The sequence below is a fragment of the Alnus glutinosa genome, chromosome 2, assembly GCF_958979055.1.
Source record: "Alnus glutinosa chromosome 2, dhAlnGlut1.1, whole genome shotgun sequence".
Classification (NCBI taxonomy): Eukaryota; Viridiplantae; Streptophyta; class Magnoliopsida; order Fagales; family Betulaceae; genus Alnus; species Alnus glutinosa.
The window spans coordinates 15,646,246-15,663,725 of record NC_084887.1 but is presented as its reverse complement, the minus strand read 5'-3'; the positions used below and the strand labels follow the sequence as shown (position 1 = coordinate 15,663,725).

The following is a 17,480-nucleotide window of genomic DNA, read 5'->3' as shown; positions in this document are numbered from 1 at the left end:
CGTGAGTCCGTTGTGTAATCGGTAGTGATGTCTTCTAGTCTTAGAGGACATTCATGACATTTCCCGTATTTCTCAATTGCGAGTGTGTTTGCAACCTTCTACTTGTGATGCGCTTCTTTGTATTCAATGTAAATTGACTTATGAAGATGTGCAATCGAGAAGGGTTGCTTCCGATGTAGAGAGAAAAGGGAAGATTGAAGATTGTAACTTGTGACCTAGGGATTTAGCAATTTACTCACAAAAACAATTCTTGGGTCATTTCGACCTCTGCTGCGGCTGGACAGAAAGCGGAAGGAGCGGAGAAAAGTGAAAGAAGCGGGAGAAATGAAATAAAATGATATAAAATGAAAGGCATGAGAGTAATTGGGCGTTAAATTTAGAGAAACTGTCTGACATGAGTTGTTTTGAGGAGAGTATGAAGAGTTTGATGTACGAGAGATTTTGAGAAATTTCTCTATTATTTGGTAAAAGGTTTGAAATACCGAGTTTGGTATAAATGCGCTTTTAGTTCATTTCATTGTGACATTACGTTATGGAAATATAAGCAAATTTATTTAAAAATTATCATACTATATTCACAACAGACTTGGTCCTATACCCCACCCGAACGCAGATTCTCATCCCCACAGGGCCGCACATATTCCCCTCCCTCACCCCACCCGCCCAATTTCGAAGTCCAGGAAAATGCTATCTACTCTTCATCCTCCTCGCTCCCTCTCCTCTCGCTTCCCTCGATACATATCCTCACTCCCCGTTACCCTCTGCACCCTCACTGCCCAATCTCCTCCCTCCCAAGTCCTCTCCATCCGCCACGCCCTCCTCTCCCGCCACGTCACCGCCACCCAACTAGCCGAGTCCTACCTCACCCGCCTCCGCCTCACGGAGCCCCACCTCCGGTCATTCCTCCACCTATCCGACGCCGTTTCTCAGCAGGCATCCCGCATTGACGAACAGATCGCCGGGAACGAGCAGGTGGGCCCCCTCGCCGGAGTCCTCGTGGCCGTTAAGGACAACATCTGTACGGCGGATATGCCCTCCACCGGTGGGTCCCGTGTGCTCGAGGGCTACCGCCCGCCGTTCGATGCCACGGCCGTCAGGAAGATAAAGGAGCTCGGGGGAATTGTGGTTGGAAAGACCAATCTCGACGAGTTTGGCATGGGGAGCACCACCGAAGCCTCTGCTTTTCAGGTCCTAAAATTTAATCATTGCCTTTCTGAGTTTTATGAGATTTGGTATTGAATTAGGCTTTTCAAGTAGTTTGGGATGTGTTGCCCAATTGGTAACAGGAGTTGGTTTACTCAGGTGGTGCATGTGTTCATTCGTTAGGTGACTGCAAACCCATGGGACGTGTCTCGGGTGCCAGGAGGATCATCAGGAGGCTCAGCTGCGGCTGTTTCCGCCAGGCAGTGTGTGGTGTCACTGGGAAGTGATACCGGTGGAAGTGTCCGGCAGCCAGCATCATTTTGTGGCGTTGTTGGATTGAAGCCCACGTATGGACGTGTCTCAAGGTATGGGCTTATGGCGTATGCATCGTCACTTGATGTCATTGGCTGCTTTGGATCGTCGGTTGCCGATACTGGGATTCTTCTTCATGCAATTTCTGGTCACGATCGACTTGATGCCACCAGTAGTAAGCGAGTAAGGAGCTCTTATACCTTGTTTTGTATGTACAAATATGGTCTTTTGCTTACTTGCAAGTGACCAAATTATGACCAAGTTTTATATGTAGTGAGTGAGGGATTGAGTTTGTGTATATGTTTTATCTTTGGTGTAGCTGACAGTGGGTTGGTTTCTGCCACCTGAATATATACGGTGTTTGTTTTAAACAAGAAGCCACCTATCTTGTTGGCGTGCATGCTGCATTGTGTTTTAAATAAGACTTGTTGATCTGAATATAGTCCTGTTGAAGACTACGATATTAGATTATTGGATGACATGCATTTTTTTTAGTGTCCTGTGTCTAATGTGATGTCATTGCATTGTCTTCGGTTTTAATTTTGTAAGATGTTTAACTTTTCAGGGGGTTCCTGACTTTGCATCTCAATTTGCCTCCATGGATTTGTTGGAATCTAAACCATTGAAGGGACTAAGGGTTGGCCTGATACTTGAAACTCTTGATGATGGTGTTGATAGTGGAGTGATATCTGCAATACGGGGTGCTGCTTCGCATCTTGAGGACCTAGGATGCTCTGTGTCTGAGGTCGACCTTTTATAGTTTATATTCCTTGAACGAACCTCTTCCTGCTCTAACTTCTCTAGTTCATTCCAGATGTTTATGCATAGTCTTTTAACGTCTTTGAGAACCTTCTGTGAATCTTAAAATTGTAGATCTCCTTACCATCTTTCTCCCTTGGTTTGCCTGCCTATTATATTCTTGCGGCATCTGAATCATCTTCCAACTTATCACGTTATGATGGTGTCAGGTAATATGCTGAGAGATTCTTATCCTAGAATGATGACATATTTTGTTTCATATGGTATACAGATATACTCTCTCTCTCTCTCTCTCTCTCTCTCTCTCTCTCTCTCCATACACACATAATGTGTACTTTTATGTATTAATCAATTTGCATTCACATGCATCTATAATGTTATGTTACTTCATAGGTTAGAGAGAGATGCAGCACAGGATCTGGGGGAAGATACTGTTCATGAAACACTAGCAGCCTAGTTTTTATTTTAGGTTATTGAAGGGTATTTGAGTCTTTTTTATTCACTTTTTTGGGTATAGTTAGGATCAGTTTAAAGCAAGGATCATAATCGATTGTTTCTAGGGTTTTGTTTTCATATAAATTGAAGATTATAAAATATTGGGGAAACTACACTTAACCCGTGAACTTTTATCGCTTTTGCAATCACCTCCATAGAGTTCAAAAACTCTCAATTTAGTGTATCAAATTTTTAAAAGTTTGCAATGTCACCCCTCCCATTAGTGTTTGGGTTAAATCAAACGGCAAAAATGGTAAAATGACCTTTATAATCCTGTAAAATTTATAAAATTACAAAAGTACTTTAATTAAATAATATTTTTTATTAAAAAAAGGCGATATTTTGAGAATTTCTAAGGCCTCCGTTAGAGCACTAGCAGCAGACGCCCAACCATTTTCCCTAAATTTAGGGAACAAAACTACTTTTTGGTTCCATATCTAAATACACTCCACAATAGATTCCCTTAATTTTCCTTATATCATTAAAATAATATTTTTTACTTTTAATAATATTTTTTTTTAATTCCAAAATAATGATCGTCTCTCAACTCTCTCTTCCCCGTCTTTCTTCTCTCTCAACCCATCTCTGCGTCTTGCCGTCTTCTCCTCTCAACCGTCCTCTCTCTCTCTCTCTCTCTCTCTCAACCTCTCTCTTCTCCGTATTCTTTCTTTCTCTCTCGTCTCTCTCTCTCTCTCTCTCTCTCTCTCTCTCTCATCTGCGTCTTCTCCGTCTCTCTCAACAGGCCTTCACTCAAGACCCATTTACAAGTCAAGAAGCGAAAACTCATCTCTGAAACCCCAAGCTTTCCTGGAAACTTATGTAAAAACGCTTGCTTTTTCTCTTTCCAAGACTCCCCGGACCTTAGAAAGTCCCCACTCTTCGATTTTTCGTCTCCAGCTAAAAGCCCCTACAGAAGCCCAAATGCCCTACAAATTCTTGCCAGAGCTGCAGCTCTTCTTCTTGAAGCTACTATGCAAATGGTGGGAGAACGAGTTATTCTTGAATCGGCCGGGCGCTGGCATTTACTCGACGGAGAATGGTGGGAGAACGAGTTCGGCGGGGCTGAGAGGGTGAGAGAGGTTTGTATGCGAAGGAGAGAGGAGAGAGACGTTTGTTTTTTTTAGTAAAATAATGTATTGGGTAGCTACAGTGCTACCCAATACATAGGAAATTACTGTAGCTACCCAATACCTTTATGTATATTTAGGGCATCTATTGTGGGAGTTATTTTGTGATTTTTTCTAAAATTTTCCTTAAATATAGGGAAGGGAAGCATTATAGGGTAACTGCTACTAGTGCTCTTAGGATTTAACAAAAAGTCCATGACATTATAAATGGTTAATTAGAAAAAGAGATATATGGGAGATGTACAAAAAAGATGTACATATAACAGTTCTCAATCAATTATATATACACTACAAACTAGCTAGAGATTTGTGTGTATTGGTTTTCAATCTTTTCGGGATAGAGTGGATCATGCCTCAACGGTGGCGGAGTTGTTGGCTAGTTGGAGAGGTCGGTTTGGTTGCTACCGTTGTATAAATGTCTGGAGGATGGTTCCTCTATGTTTGATGTGGTATTTGGAGAGAACGCAATGTTAGAAATTTTGAAGATTGTGAGAGAGCAGTGATAGAATTAAAAGTTATGGTGTTCAAAACTCAATGAGTGGATGGTTGCTCTCAACAGTTCTCATTTTTCTACTTTTCTAATATTTATAGATTTGTCTTTTTCCTCTTCACTCTAATTGAATGTCCTTCATGTATACTCCAATTTGTACTTGGGTTGCGCCACTTTGCGCTTTCTAATAAGATTGAATTACTTATATATATATATAAAAAAAAAAAAATAAGCCAGTGAGTTACATTTTTGTTATCTATATCAATATCCAGGTATGGAGACCAAGCCGCTACTGGTGAGCTAACCTCTCTTTATGGGGATTCTCGAGCTAAAGGATTTGGTCCCGAGGTACATGAACTTTAGGTGGCTAGTCATACTTTTGCTTGGGTTTTGAAGATCTCATAAACAGGCACAGAATTACTAGATTTCATTGAGCTAGTTGTTGCTTAGCCTCAAAGGAAATCATGAATTAAAGTTTCACCAGTCAGTGGCTTTGAATAAACTTGTGGTTACATATTTTCAGGTCAAAAGGAGAATTTTAACAGGAACATATGCCCTTTCAGCTGGTTATTATGATGCATATTACAAGCGTGCCCAGCAGGTACGACTATCATAGTGCTATGTGTTTTCATTTAATAGGTGTAATTTGTTTTTTAACCTGATTAAGATGATTTGGTAATGAGGAGCACCCCATATGTAGAATTTCTATGTCTTCCAATGGCATTATAGAGAAGAAAAAGACCAACTATGAACCATGGACTGACTTGGTACCATGGAAATCATAGGCTTAACTGAAGTCAACCTTGCGACTCTTTTATTTCTGATGACTGTAATCTTATTTTTACTACAATGATTTTTGTTGATCTCCCAATCATAAAAACATTTCTCGTAGTTCTTTGGTGGTTCTTCTTTATTGTTGTGTTTTCTTCATGATCCTCCGAAATTATGGTGTTCAAGAAGAAATTTATGATTGTAATAGTGTTTTAGGTCAGGACCATAATACGGAAAAGTTTCAAGGCATCATTGGATGAAAATGACATCCTAATTTCACCTGCTGCTCCATCTGCTGCTTATAAGATCGGTACGCTGCTTCCATCTTTTGTTTTTGTGTTAGTGGTGTGCTTCTTTCACAGTGGATAACCACTTTTTATGTTTACAGGTGAGAAAAAAGATGACCCATTGGCAATGTATGCGGGTGACATCATGACTGTGAGCATTTCAACTCTGCTTTATCTTTTTTTGATAAGTAATAAACTTGTCTAATTAAAAGCGTAAGACGCTCCTAAGTACATCGGAAGTATACAAGAGAAATCACCTAACTAGAAAGTAAAAAACCAACAAGAAAATCGTTAAAATTAAGCGAAAAAGAGGACACAAAGGCCACCATCCAAAGATATAACGTATGAAGAAAACAAGCTAAAATATCCTCCAAGGACCTCTCCAAATCCTTGAAACACCTATTATTTCTTTCCTTCCAAACACACCAAAGAAGGCATGTCGGCACCATCTTCTAAATCACAGCACTCTTCGCCTCCCAGACGTCCATCAACAAGCAAACAAGTCAATGACTCTTCTAAGCATAATATAAGACAAACCAAAATGCGTAAAGAGAGCACTCCACAGAGTGTAAGCCACATTGCAGTGAAGAAGAAGATGATCCACCAATTCCCTGTTACGCTTGCACATGCAACATTTATCCACCAAAATAACATGCTTCTTCCTGAGGTTATCCATTGTAAGGATCTTACTAGTGTTACCGACCACGCAAAAAAAGCTGCCCGCGTAGGAGCCGGAGTCTGCCACACACTCTTTCAAGGAAAGTGACTCCCCGTAGAGCAAGCCAGAGAGCTAAAGAAAGACCCAGCCTTGAACAAGCCGTTTTTGGAGGAGACCCACCATAGCCTATCTTCACTGTCTCTTCTAACAATGACTGAGTGCAATACTTGGAAAAAAGAAGTAAAGACATCTACTTCTTAGTCATGCGCTTCTCTAGAAAAGCTCGCTCTCCATTGATTAGAACCACCCAAGAGCTCTAAATTATCCGCAACAAAAGCATCATTCGCTCGAGCAATTCCAAATAAAATAGGAAAAGCTTCCTTAAGAGCTGTAACCCCACACCACACATCATGCCAAAATTTGGTCCTAGCCCCATCTCCCACCTCAAGTCCGCCACACACTCTTCCAAGGAAAGTGACTCCCCATAGAGCAAGCCAGAGAGCTAAAGAATGACCTAACCTTGAACAAGCCGTTTTTGGAGGAGACCCACTATAGCTTATTTTCACTGCCTCTTCTAACAATGACTGAGTGCAATACCTGGAAAAAAGAAGTAAAGACATCCACTTCCCAGTCACGCGCTTTTCTAGAAAAGCTCGCACTCCACTGATTAGAACCACCCAAGAGCTCTAAATTATCCGCAACAAAAGCATCCTTCGCTCGAGCAATTCCAAATAAAACAGGAAAAGCTTCCTTAAGAGCTGTAACCCCAAACCACATATCATGCCAAAATTTGGTCCTAGCCCCATCCCCCACCTCAAATCTAGAAAGGCCTAAGAAAATCTCCCACCCTTTCCTGATGTTCTTCCATAATCCTACCCCGAAGGCACCTACAGGCTTTAAGGAGCACCAACCTCCCCATAAACTACCAAACTTGAAATCCACCGCAATTCTCCACCAAGCTTCCCTTTCAATCCCATAACGCTACAACTATTTGCCTAACAGAGCCCGATTGAATAACACCAAATTTCTAATACCCAGCCCGTCTCTTGAAATTGGGCTACAAATTTTAGACCAACTCACCAAGTGATATTTGAACTCATCACCTATTAACGCTCATGACTTATCTTGTAAAGACTTACATCCTATACGTGAGTCTAGGGATAATCATCCTATACGGAACTCTAGTGATAGAGAGATGAGATAGACTTCAATGTAAACAGCATGCAGAGATAGAGAGATAAAGATAGAAATTCAAACGTATAAGATAGAGATATACTTCAATGTAAAGAGGTAGAGTTATAGTTAACCTAATATAGTGTAAATTGTAAAAGCTATAAATATCAATACAAGCTTAATAAGATGAGCACGGTTGAAATACTGTACAACAAGGGTGTTTGAGTGTTCTATTATGGTATCAGAGCTAGCATATAGACCAATGTCTTGATCTATGTCTGACTATAAATCTGAATCTATCTCTTCCGTAGCCTCAGTGGCTTCCATGGCTTCCCTACCCCACCCAAATGCTTCCCAGTCTGTTGTATTTACCATCCCAAACATGAACCACAACTTGAATATAAAGCTCTCCAAAGGGAATTTTATGGCTTGGAGAATGCAGATCCTTGCCTACATCAGAGGTCAAGATGCATTTGGGTTCCTAGATGGTTCATCTTAGCCCCCTGCCCAGATTGTTCGAAATAACAGCATAGATACTGGTGCTCTTGCCACCATGGTCAATCCAGAGTACCTCGCGTGGTGTCATAGGGATCAAACGATTCTTAGCGTCCTCATTTCCACGCACACTAAACCGTATGTTGTTGATGCTGTAGGATGTGCTACAACCATTGCTTTGTGGACCACTTTGGTCACTATGTTTGCTTCTCAAGCCCGGGCTCATGTCATGCAGATCTACTTCCAACTAGCCACGGTCAAGAAGGGAAATAACTCTATCACTGAGTATTTCCAGACCATTAAAACCTTGAGTGACACTCTAGCTGCTGGCCAGCCTCTCAACGACTTTGAGAGTGTCTCCTTCCTTCTCAAAGGCATTGGATCTGAATTTGATCCATTTGTTATATCTGTAACAACGTGTGTGTCGATCCGCTATCCTTTGATGAGCTGTATGGACATCTTCTTGCGCATGAGATGCGTATTGAGCAGCAACTTCTGGCCATTGAACTTGCTCAACCTATTGCAAATATTTCTTCTTAGTCTCCAATACCTTGAGGCCGAGGCTATCATGGCCGTGGATCATCTTCCTCCTATGGTGGACGGGCATTATTATCATGGTCGTGGCTCTTCCTCCATCAACCGAGGGCGTGGCTCTTATTTCTCCAATGATGCTGCTTCCTCCTCACGGCCCACATGTCAGTTTTGTGGCAAGTTAGGCCACACTGCCCCTGCCCAAAGGCAGGAATCCTCTTCTATAGTTGAATCTCAGCACAATCCACAGGCCTATTACTCTTCTCCTGTGCTGCCAGTATTGGTACCCTGATACTAGGGCAACTCACCACGTTACTAGTGAGCTCTAACATCTTAACCTATCAACTGAGGACTGTTATGGTGAGGACCAGATCTGTATAGGAGATGGAACAGGTTTGCCTATAACTCACATTGGTTCTGCATCTCTAATTCTTACTCTTCGTCAATGTCTCCTTAAACAACTCCTTTGTGCTCCTTTAATTTGTAAAAATCTCCTCTCAGCTCTTAAGTTTGCTCTTGATAATTCAGTATTTTTTGAATTTCATTCCTCTTATTTTGTGATTAAGGACTGTCAAATCGGGATCACACTCCATCAAGGCCAAATTAAGGATGGGCTCTACCAACTCTTTCCTTTGTCTAGCTCTTCCTCAATAAAACAATCCCTTGCAAGTGAGTGAACCTCCACTGCTCACTGGTACAAGCGCTTAAGTCATCTTGCTCTTTGCACAGTCCATAGAGTCCTATCTTAGTTTCATCTTCCAGTCATCCCCAACAAGGCATCAACTCCTTGCATTGCCTGCCCTCACGCCAAAGGACATCAATTGCCATTTTCAGTTTCTACTTCCATCATATGTAACCCTTTAGATTTAATTTATTCAGATATATGGGGTCCTTAACCAACTCTTTCAATCAATGGTAATCATTATTATGTGTTATTCATTGATGCTTTCAGTCATTTTACATGGGTTTTTCCCATCCAATCTAAATATGATGTTATGCCTATTTTTTTTAAATTTCAAGCTATGGTAGAACGCTTACTTAACTCAAAGATTAAAAGTGTTCAAACAAATTGGGGTGGCGAATATCGTAACCTCCATACTTATTTTCAATCTATTGGCATCATCCATTGCATTTCATGCACTCACATGCATCAACAACAAAGATGCGCTGAAAGAAAACACCGTCATCTTATTGACACCACATTGGCCCTCTTAGTCGATAGTCACCTTCCCAAAACCATGAGGCGTGCCTCACCTCTTGCTATTTAATCAAAATAGGTTGCCCACTCCATTGCTGAAAAACCAGTCTCCATTTCAAAAACTCTTTAAACGTTCTCCTGATTACACTTTCCTCAAAGTCTTTGGGTGTGCATACTTCCCTAACATTTGTCCATATAACTCTCAGAAACTCTCTCTCCATTCCAAAGAATGTGTATTCCTCGGCTACAATCGAAACCACAAAGGTTACAAATGCTTTCATATAGAATCTGGCCCCATGCACATCTCAAGAGATGTGATATTTCATGAAAATCAGTTTCCCTTTGCTATTGCATCATCACCCACTGAGTCCTCTGCTGCTCCACCTGCTCCTTTTATTCCTCCTCTACATATTCCAGCAATTGCTCCTACTCGGCCTACACATCCATCTGCAGCATCTAATATCACTCCATCATCTATTTCGTCATAGTCTTCTTTTGTAGAACCAAGTGTGACTAGTTTGGATTCCAACATTGCAGCACATCCTGCCCGCATTCACCCTATGCGCACAAGGGCCCTGAATAATATTGTACAGCAGAGGTAACTCACGGATGGCATAATTAGGTACCTTGTACCTCGGGCACTACTGTTCGAAACACACTTAGCCCTTTGTAGAGCCTACATGCTTCTGAAATGCAGTCACAATCACTGAATGGCGCAGTACAATGCAAGTGGAATTTAACACCTTGCTTCAAAACTAGACTTGGTCTCTTGTTCCTCCAATGGCCACCAAGAATGTAGTGGGCTGCAAATGAGTTTTCAAGCTTAAAAGAAAGGCTAATGGGTCTATTGAACAACACAAGGCAAGGCTGGTTGCTAAAGGCTTTCACCAACAAGCTGGACTTGACTATGGTGAGACCTATAGTCCTGTTGTTAAACCTACAACCATAAGAACTGTTCTATCTATTGCTTACTTTGCAGGTTGGTCTCACAAACAAATTGATATTTAGAATGCCTTCCTTCATGGCTTCCTCTTCGAAGATGTATACACGGTTCAACCATCCGGATTCATCCACCTAAGCTATCCACAGCATGCCTGCAAGCTTCATAAGGCTCTTTATGGTTTAAAACAGGCTCCCCGCGCCTAGTTTTCTAGGTTAAGTGAAAACCTACTTCAACTTGCCTTCATGGGATCCAAGGCAGATTATCACTGTTCATTTGCAGCAACAAATCTGACACCATGTACCTTTTCATCTATGTAGTTGACATAATCATCACTACCTCTGTACTTGTTGCAATTACAGAACTACTACAATTCCTTAGTGTTGACTTTGCTGTTAAGGAGGTGATTTTCACTATTTTCTTGGGGTTGAAGTCCTCAAAGTCAAGACGAGTCTTCTTCTCTCCCAAAGCAGGTATATTTTGGACCTATTGAAGAAAACCAACATGTTGGAGGCCAAACCTGTCACGTCCCCCATGGCATCCTCCTCGATTCTATCAGCCTTCACTGGTGATCTAGTGGACGATCCTTCTCTATATCGTAGCACTATTGGCTCCCTACAATATCTATCACTAACACGTCCTGATTTGGGTTTTGCTGTTAACCGTGTGTGCCAATTCATGCATAGACCAACTAAACTACACTGGCAAGTTGTAAAACGAATTCTCCGATACCTAAACCACACAATATCTCATGGCCTTTTTCATCGAACACAATCCAACAGCCTGCAAGCCTACTCGGATCTTGATTGGGTAGGCTGCCTAGATGATAGACTATCCACAGGAGCTTATTGCGTCTTCCTTGGCTCGAACTTAATCTCATGGAGCTCTAAGAAACAACCAACCGTCACACTCCTCTATGGAAGCAGAATATAAATTGGTTGCCAACATCACTGCTGAACTCCTTTGGATTAAGGCTCTTCTTCATGAACTCGGTATCTCTTTCTCTTCTACACCTAAACTATGGTGTGACAACATTGGGGCTACATACATGTCCGTAAATCCAGTATTTCATGCACGCACAAAGCATGTGGAAATCGACTTCCGCTTTGTTTGAGATCGCGTTGTTGATAAATCATTGGAAATTTTCTTCATTCCAAGCTCGGACCAATTAGCCGATGTTCTCACTAAACCTCTTGTCTCCACTCGGTTTCAAAGGCTGTGTTTCAAGCTCAACGTCCGTTCTCCCCCGTTGACCTTGCGGGAGGGTATTAACGCACATGACTTATTTCCTAAAGACTTATATCCTATATGTGAGTCTAGGGATAATCATCTTATACGGAACTCTAGTGATAGAGAGATAAGATAGACTTCAATGTAAACAGCATGCAGAGATAGAGAGATAAAGATAGAAATTTCAAATGTATAAGATAGAGATATACTTCAATGTAAAGAGGTAGAGTTGTAGTTAACCTAATATAGTGTAAAAAAGAACACTTAACTCCTCCAAGAGATTCTTTTTTTGGTTCTCCACATTGCCAAATATCGGCTCGTTCCAAACTCTTAAATCAACTTTCAATGACTTAAGTTTGTGTGCCAACTGAAGCTCAAGGATCGGTGTGGAGGTCAAGCATCAAAATTCTGTTCGTCATGTTAGTTTCTGGCACTGGTAATATCTTGGTGGAGAGATGGGTTACTTAGGTTTTTGTTATGTGAACTCTAGATCCTTTGAATTTTGGTTTGATGTTAGCAGTAGAGTGCGACTGGCCGAGAGGAGTAGACGCATTTCCTGGGCGGTCATCCTTGGGTGGCCAAGCATAGTATGGTTGATGAAAGCAATGGAGGGATTCACTAAGGGTGATGAGTCCAATGAGAATTGGCGAACCTTTCGTCAAGGAAGTACTATGTGGTGCTGAGAAGGAGAAAAAGCATGATCGTTATATTGAGTTGTCTGAGTATGGAGGGGGAGGAAGATGTAGTTTTGTTGTTATTTCAGAAGGTAGGGATGGGAAGGGCTGGATGGATTGTTGGGTTCAGTTGCAGAGGTTGAGAGCCTACCACGAGAAAATAAGTCTAGGAAGAACCTTTGACAGGAAGAAGATGGCTGATGAACTAGCAGCGACTGGACTACGAAGGGATGGGCATTCGTACTTAACGGCGTTGGGAGGCAAATTGATCGGCAACGTTCGTCCAGTTGATGGCAGCGGTAGTTTGGATAATACAGGGACTGCACCAAATATGGTAATCCCACAATTGCAGGCCAGCGATCATGCTACAAGAGCGGGTGTAGCCTCGTTCAAAATTGGAGACGTTATGTAGCATAATCTGGAAGAATTGAAGAGTTTCCTTAGGTGTTTAAAGGAGGAAGTTGAATGTTGGTTGGGCTTGTTGGAGATGGGCCGCGAGAATGAAGTTGAGAAGTAAGGTGGGTTGCATGTTTGGGCAGTAGGTGGGGTCAAAGCCCAATGCGAAGCTCGGTTGAAACTTAAAGCCCCAATGACTACTGGCACTTTTGTAGCAGAGCCCATGACAAAGTGGTAAGTATACACTTAGCGGTCTCCTCGCAGGGTGATGACACAGTGGAAAGCTAAACCGGAAGTGACGCGAACGTCATTGGCTCCATTCCGTTAGCTGGGTATTGAGGCGGTGCAGTCTTAGAGGGCCGACCTAACTCTTGGCAACGAGACAAATGGGGGTGTTGGTGGGTTCGAGTTCCACTGGGGCTCCAACAAAATACACCAAGAAGTGGACAGAGGTTGCCGAGGAGTTGATTGAGGGGGAATTCCTAGCCGAGGAGATAGAGAAGGAAGTGTTAACACGTGATGGGGGTCTGACATGGGGTATGGAGGTCGGAGGATGTGGGTCAGTACTAGACAGCTTTGTAATTGAGGCGGGACAGTTTGTGGTCCTCTCAGAACATGCCGTAGGGGTGATAGGGAAATTTAAGGGATATTCAGAGAATGTTGATGTTCATGGTGGAGGAGTTTTGACGCTGGTGCCAGAAAGCGTCGGCTTGACAAACGCATCTCATTCTGAAATAAGACGTGTTGGAAGGGAGATGGCTGTCCTGGGGGTGAAATTGAAGACCATCAACTGTCTGGCCAGATGGGAGAGATATTTTCTATGGCTGTCCTGGGGGTGAAATTGAATGATGTTGAAGATGAAGCCCTTTTTTTTGTTTTTGATAAGTAAGAAATTTTTTATTAAAAAGCGTAAGGTGCCTCTAAGTACACATGGAGTATACAAATGAACAACCCAGCCAGCTCACAAAACAAAACCCAAAAAATCCACAAGCATCTAAAACCCCCCATCATCACCCAAATCCCACAAGAAACCCAAAACCCAAATATTGCTGAAATCCCCAATAAACACCCAAGTTTGCCCGCATACCAACCCAAACAACCCCTCCAAAACCCACAATAGAAACCCAAAACCCAAGTACATCAAAAAGCTCCCAGTAAACACCCAAACCTAAACCACCCGAACCGATGCAAGCAGAAAAAGAACAAACCCAACATACAAAGGAAAGAGAAATACATGGAAAAAAAAAATCTGTAGTGGTGCCGGTGCGTGGAGGCCATGACACGGCGCAAAATCTGTCGGAGAGGACACCGGAGAGCGGAATCTGCGGGAGAAGCCACCGGTGAGGCGCGTGCGTGCTTGGAGAAAATTTCTCAAACACCGTAGATCTAACACCCAAGCTTCGAAGACTCCCTCGGCCATGTGCACTGGGACGACACGTGGTGGCCACCCCACCATCGGTGGGTGGGGAAGAATCGGACCACGACGGGGAGTCTCCTGGTGAGGCACGTGCATGGAGAGAGTGACCCAAACACTGTAGATCTACAACCCAAGAAAAAGAACCAAACAGCCACGCACACCAACGCGATGGCCATCCACAGAAACGATGTCGACGAAAAAGACCGGAGCAGGCTGGCGAGGCAACTGGCGGAAGACCAACCACCATAGATCTCCTCCCAAAAGCAAGATGCCCAAAACAAAAGGAGCAGAAAGAAAAAAGAAAAACCCCTAGATCTAAACTTGGCAGAGAACCAGGAGAGGATGGAGGGAGGAGAGGCTCCTCTCCTCCTCACTAGATAACAAAGAAGAGACCAAGAGTTATGGCAGAGAGGGAGAGAGAGCTGGGGTAGGAAGAATTGGAGGACAGTAGCCCATTATTTGTTGTACCTTTGGCAGTGAGTGTGGGCAAGGAGCCCAATTCTAATGTGTCTCCTAGATGGGTGGTTGAGCGGGTGAAGGGTTTTTACAAAGTAGTAGGTTTGTCATGTGATCGGTTTGAGGATGAATTGATGTCACTGTTTGAAGAAATTGAAGCTACGTGGGATCAAACAATAGCTGAAACTATGGCTATGGCTACCGTAGCATCAGGGATGAAAGGCCAACGAGAGAGAAAGTGCTTGGATTGTTCCAAGGGGATCACTCAAATAGAAGGAGAGGAAAGGGTAGGGGCTATTCTTGTTTTAATGAGGCCTAAAATAGTAACGTGGAATGTAAGAGGCTCAATGAGCTGAATAAAATATTACGAATTAAAGGGCTCGTCAGAGAATGGAATGCAAATTTTGTGTGTTTGTTGGAGACAAAAAAGGAAGTCATTACTAGGGCGGTGGTCTGAAGTTTATGGGGACGTCAACATGTGGATTGGTGTTATATGGGGGCACGTGGGTCCTCGGGTGGGATTTTGATTATGTGGGATAGGAGGGTCGTGGAGAAGATTGATGAGTGTGTGGGAAGATGTACTTCTTTGTGCAATGCCGATGACAATTTTATGTGGGCGTTTGGGGGGGGGGGGGGGTGTATGGGCCTAATGATGATGGGGAGAGGAGTGTTTTGTGGGATGAGATGGCTGATTTGATGAGTTGGTGGGATATGCCATGGTGTTTTGGGGGAGATTTCAATGTGGTGAGGTTTCCTAGTGAGAGATCGGGTGCAACTGGATTTTTTGCTACTATGGAGGAGTTTTCGGAGTTCATTTTTGTGCAGAGATTGGTGGATATACCTCTCCAACGAGGTCAGTTTACTTGGTCCATTAATCAATAATGGTCTAAAATTGATGAATTTCTATTATCTTCGGAGTGGGAAGAACATTACCCGAAGGTGTCATAACGAAGATTGCTTAGAATCTTATCGGATCATTTTCCTTTACTATTGGATTGTGGGACGCAAAGAGAAGGGAACGGATATTTTAAATTTGAAAATATGTGGTTGAAATCTGACGGATTTGTGGAACAAGTACAACGTTGGTGGGAGACGTACGAGTTTCGTGGCCTGCCGAGTTATGTTTTGGCAAACAAGTTGAAAGCTTTAAAGGTGGATTTGAAGAAATGGAATGTGGAGGTGTTTGGTGATGTGGGGAAGGAGTTATTGGAGGGTATTCGAGAATTGGAGTGTATTGATGAAGGTCAGGGGTCAGTGGAGGAGTAACAGGTGCGGAAGACAGATATAATTAAGGAGCTGGAAAAAAAGCTCCTCTTCGAGGAGGTTAATTGGAGACAGAAATCTCGAACTTTGTAGTTGAAGGAAGGGGACAACAATTTTTTTTTTTTTTTTCCATAGGGTGGCCAATTCGCATCGTAGATACAATCAAGTAGGAGCATTGAGGATAAATGGGGCTATGTCTAGTGATCATGTGGCAATCAAGGAGCATATTGTACTCTACTACGATAAATTGTATACCGAGTAGAGTACGTGGCGGCCTAGGGTGGATGGGCTATCTTTCTCATCCATTGATGCGGAGGATAGTATTTGGTTAGAACGAGAATTTGAGGAGCAAGAGGTGTGGGTGGTGGTGTGGGATTTGAATGGTGATAAGGTGCCGGGTCCGGATGGGTTCACTATGGCTTTCTTTCATAAGTGTTGGATTGTATTGAAATAAGATATTATGGCTGTGTTTTCAGAATTCCATAATAGAAGCTAGTTTGAGAAGAGCTTTAATGCAACATTTGTTTCCCTAATTCCTAAGAAGGTAGACGCTGTGGATGTATAGGATTTTAGGCCGATTAGTTTGGTGGGAGGGGTCTATAAACTCATTTCTAAGGTCCTTGCTAACAGGTTTAAATCAGTGTTGGATAAAATTATTTCTAGCTCTCAGAATGCTTTCATTGGAGGACAACAAATTTTGGATTCAGTACTCATAGCTAATGAATGCTTAGATAGCCGAATGCAGTCGAGGGAGGCGGTTTGTTGTGTAAATTGGATTTGGAGAAAGCATATAATCATGTCAATTGTGATTTTTTGCTCTACATGCTTCAGCGGTGTGGGTTTGGGGAGAAGTGGAGGGATTGGATAGAATTTTGTATATCTACGATAAGATTTTCCATATTGGTGAATGGCACTCCGTTTGGTTTCTTTCAGAGTTCTCGTGGGCTTAGGCAAGGTGATCCGCTATCTCCTTTGTTGTTTGTGGTGGTTATAGAATCGTTAAGCCGGATGTTGAATGTGACTATGCTCCAAGGTTTGTTGATAGGTTTTTCCATGGGAACTAGGGATAATGAAGAATTAGTGGTGAATCATTTGCTGTTTGCGGATGATACTTTAAATTTTTGTGGTGCACAGGTAGAACATATTCGAAATTTGAGGTGTACTTCTTATGTTTTGAGGCCGTTTCAGGGTTGATAATCAATTTAGGTAAAGTAGAAATTGTTCCCATAGGTGAGATGGAAAATGTTGATTCCTTGGCTCATATTCTTGGGTGTTGAGCTGCGTCGTTGCCGTTGACTTATTTGGGTTTGCCGTTGGGAGCTTCTGTTAAATCTATTTGTATTTGGAATGGAGTTATTGAGAAAGTGGAACGCCGATTAGCTAGTTGGAAGAAACTATATTTATCTAAGGGTGGTTGGGTGACTCTAATTAAAAAGTACTATTTCTAGCATTCTGACATATTATTTATCGTTGTTCCCCATTCTTGTGAGTGTGGCTAAGAGATTGGAGAGACTTCGACGGGACTTTCTGTGGAGTGGCATGGTGGATGAGGTAAAATTTCACTTAGTAAACTGGCATAGAATTTGTACTTCCAATTAAGGAAGGTGGTTTGGGAGTTCGAAATGTGATTCAATTTAATCAAGCTTTGTTGGGGAAGTGGATGTG

General features: G+C 42.4%; 1 protein-coding gene across 1 annotated transcript in view; it reads left to right on the top strand.

Annotated features, from left to right (window-relative positions):
- The first annotated feature begins 639 nt into the window (after positions 1-639).
- Positions 640-17,480, top strand: part of LOC133861299 (glutamyl-tRNA(Gln) amidotransferase subunit A, chloroplastic/mitochondrial) — a 29,559-nt gene continuing 12,718 nt past the window's right edge. The window contains exons 1-8 of the mRNA XM_062297052.1: positions 640-1,188; positions 1,327-1,638; positions 2,021-2,200; positions 2,329-2,423; positions 4,599-4,674; positions 4,850-4,927; positions 5,314-5,407; positions 5,486-5,535. Coding sequence (XP_062153036.1) covers positions 685-1,188; positions 1,327-1,638; positions 2,021-2,200; positions 2,329-2,423; positions 4,599-4,674; positions 4,850-4,927; positions 5,314-5,407; positions 5,486-5,535 — 1,389 coding nt within the window. The 5' untranslated portion in view covers positions 640-684. The remainder of the gene's footprint in view (positions 1,189-1,326; positions 1,639-2,020; positions 2,201-2,328; positions 2,424-4,598; positions 4,675-4,849; positions 4,928-5,313; positions 5,408-5,485; positions 5,536-17,480) is intronic.